General features: G+C 35.0%; 1 protein-coding gene across 1 annotated transcript; it reads left to right on the top strand.

Annotated features, from left to right (window-relative positions):
• Window positions 1-307: 307 nt before the first annotated feature.
• On the top strand, window positions 308-1639 carry LOC142238888 (uncharacterized protein C16C10.8). Its single transcript, XM_075310616.1, has 2 exons — window positions 308-723; window positions 956-1639. The coding sequence occupies exons 1-2, from the start codon at window positions 404-406 to the stop codon at window positions 1524-1526; spliced, it is 891 nt and encodes a 296-aa protein (XP_075166731.1). The 5' UTR covers window positions 308-403; the 3' UTR covers window positions 1527-1639.
• Window positions 1640-2507: the final 868 nt, after the last annotated feature.

Raw genomic sequence — 2507 nt, 5'->3', positions numbered from 1 at the left:
CGACAAATTAATCATAATAAATTGCTATTATTAATAGAGGAAATGTCACAAATCAAAATGCAATTCGGCAATACCGACGCAATTTGCATTGATGAGATGTTTCTATCGCAAGATCGACTCAGAATTTCACCCCGACACAGAATATATTGGTCTTAGACAATTATATCGCTAATGACATCGCTAGAGGGGGGGTATAAAAAACGCTATTACCATTATAATTTATTAGCAACATTTGTACTTGTTTTAAAATTTCCCTTTTAGAAAACACGGAAACTCTGGACTTTATTGTTGCGTTGCCAATGCATTTCATTTTCACTCTCTCACACGTGTATTTGTTTATAATTTCTTTGTAGGAAAATTCTTTTACTTCCATTCGTAGCGCATTAAATTCTTTTTCAAAATCATGGTGTTTTTTACTTGCAATAATTGCGGAGAATCAGTGAAAAAGCCGTCCGTTGAAAAACATTACAATACAAAATGTAATAATCGTGTGAAAAATGTTTCCTGCATGGATTGTCAAAAGGATTTTCATGGAGAGGAATATGTGGCCCATACAAAATGCATTTCAGAACTGGAGAAATACTCAGGAAAAAACTATGTCGCTCGTGAAAATCAAAATAGTGGCCAAAAGAAACAGGAAACATGGATGGATATTGTAAGGTCCATTTTGGAATCGAAGGAGTACGATTTATCACCACAAACACGCAATATATTCCAACGTCTGTAAGTATTTGCGGGAAAATACGGAGCTATTGCAGTTTAGTGAAAAATAAAGAAATTTCTAAATAAAATGTTTAATCGATTCCATTAAAGTAAACTTTATTGGGAGTATAGGTCTATGACCAGCTTTTGCTCAAATCATATCTCCGAGTGAGTCACTAAACTGCAGTAAGCTTTACATTTTCCATTGATGTTTTCTTGAAAAGAGTTCTCATATTGAATTTTTCTTTTGTAGAAAAGACTTTGACAATGTACCTCGAAAGAAAGCAAAGTTCCAAAATTTTGTGGCAAATTGTATGAGAATCCCAGCCAAACAAGCCGAACCAGTGTGGTCAGTTCTGGAAAAAGAATTGGAGAATATGAAGAAAGCTAAGCAGGAACAAATGGAGGCAGCCAAAAAGGCCCAAGAAGAAGCTAAAAAGGTACAAGAAAAACCCAAAGAAAATGGTGTCAAACGTAAGGCGGCTGAAGAAGCTGAAAATACCTCCAATGGTGTGGAGAAGAAGAAAAAGAAGAAGAACGAAGTTGTTGAAGAGCCTACCAGAAATGGCAATGACACAGCAGAAATTATTGAAGAAAGTGATGAATTCCAATGGTCTACAATTTTGGAGAAAATTGTAGGCAAAAATCCCGAAGGCCTTTCCTTGGAAAAACTGAAAAAGAAATTACTCAAGAAATACAAATCCAAAATGGCCCTTGAAGAATTGACAGAGAAACAACAAAAGAAATTTGAGAAAAAATTCAACAAAACCCTCAAAAAATGTCCAGCCATAAGTGTAGATAATGAAATTGCAAAACCTTGCTAACATTTATCTAGCATAGCTGTACATGTTGATTATAATTCATAAGTTAATTGTCTAAGATTTTAGAATAATTGAGAAATATATTTTTTTACAATATATCGAAGCAAAACCACAAATGACCATTTGACTTTTTGGCTAGAGAGAGGAAAAACCTTAAACTTTACAAGAATGTTACCACAAAAAATTTGAGGCTTTTTATTTTGGAAGCAAACAATTTTTCATGATCATTTTTCCATGTTTAGTATAAAAGCACTGATATGCCATTGCGATAATCATCAGTCATAATCGAATCTTCATTGTAGCCACCTAAAGAAGAACCACTCAAAATGGTATTCCAATTTATAAAATTGATTAGTGTTCTAATTCTTGCTATGGTGGCTATTACTTCGGCAGCTCCTGGCCATCATCATCATCATCATACAGTTGCTGTAGTCGAACATCATCCGGTGGTCGTTCATAAACCTGTTGTTGTACACAAACCAGTGGTAGTCCTTAAACCTGTTGTAGTCCACAAGCCAGTAGTGACTCACAAAGCTGTCATTGTTCACGAACCCGTTCTGGTTCATCATCCAGTGCATGTTCATCACCCATATCATCACCATCATCATTTGCATCACTAAAATCTGATGAGATATCAAAATTGTTCACCCTCGATATGGATATGTTTACACGATGATGGATAATATTAGTGTTTAAGATCGAATTTTTGTTTTGAAAAATTTACGAATATTTTTTCCTGCAAGAGTAACAATAAAATGTTTACCGAGAAAATAAAGACTTGGTGTTTAATTTGAAAATCGTTTGTCCGCTGGTCGGGAACAACGGAAAATAATCGGAATCTTTCAAACAAAAGGCTAACGTTTCTATCGAAAGATGGACCACGTTCCAGGTGGTTACATATGGGACTATTTACCGTTTCCTCTGCAGCATCCTCATGAATTCTGTGCAGATCCAGATGCTTTATGGTGTAAAGCCTCTAGTTAA

This window comes from Haematobia irritans, chromosome 5 (assembly GCF_050003625.1).
Source record: "Haematobia irritans isolate KBUSLIRL chromosome 5, ASM5000362v1, whole genome shotgun sequence".
NCBI classification, from domain to species: Eukaryota; Metazoa; Arthropoda; class Insecta; order Diptera; family Muscidae; genus Haematobia; species Haematobia irritans.
The sequence above is the reverse complement of the archived record's forward strand: the minus strand, read 5'-3'. Positions and strand labels throughout refer to the sequence as shown.

Coding starts and splice junctions, on each gene's coding strand:
- LOC142238888 (XM_075310616.1), top strand. CDS start 404: ATGGTGTTTTTTACTTGCAATAATTGCGGAGAATCAGTGAAAAAGCCG. Junction 724..955: donor CGCAATATATTCCAACGTCT/GTAAGTATTTGC, acceptor TTTCTTTTGTAG/AAAAGACTTTGACAATGTAC.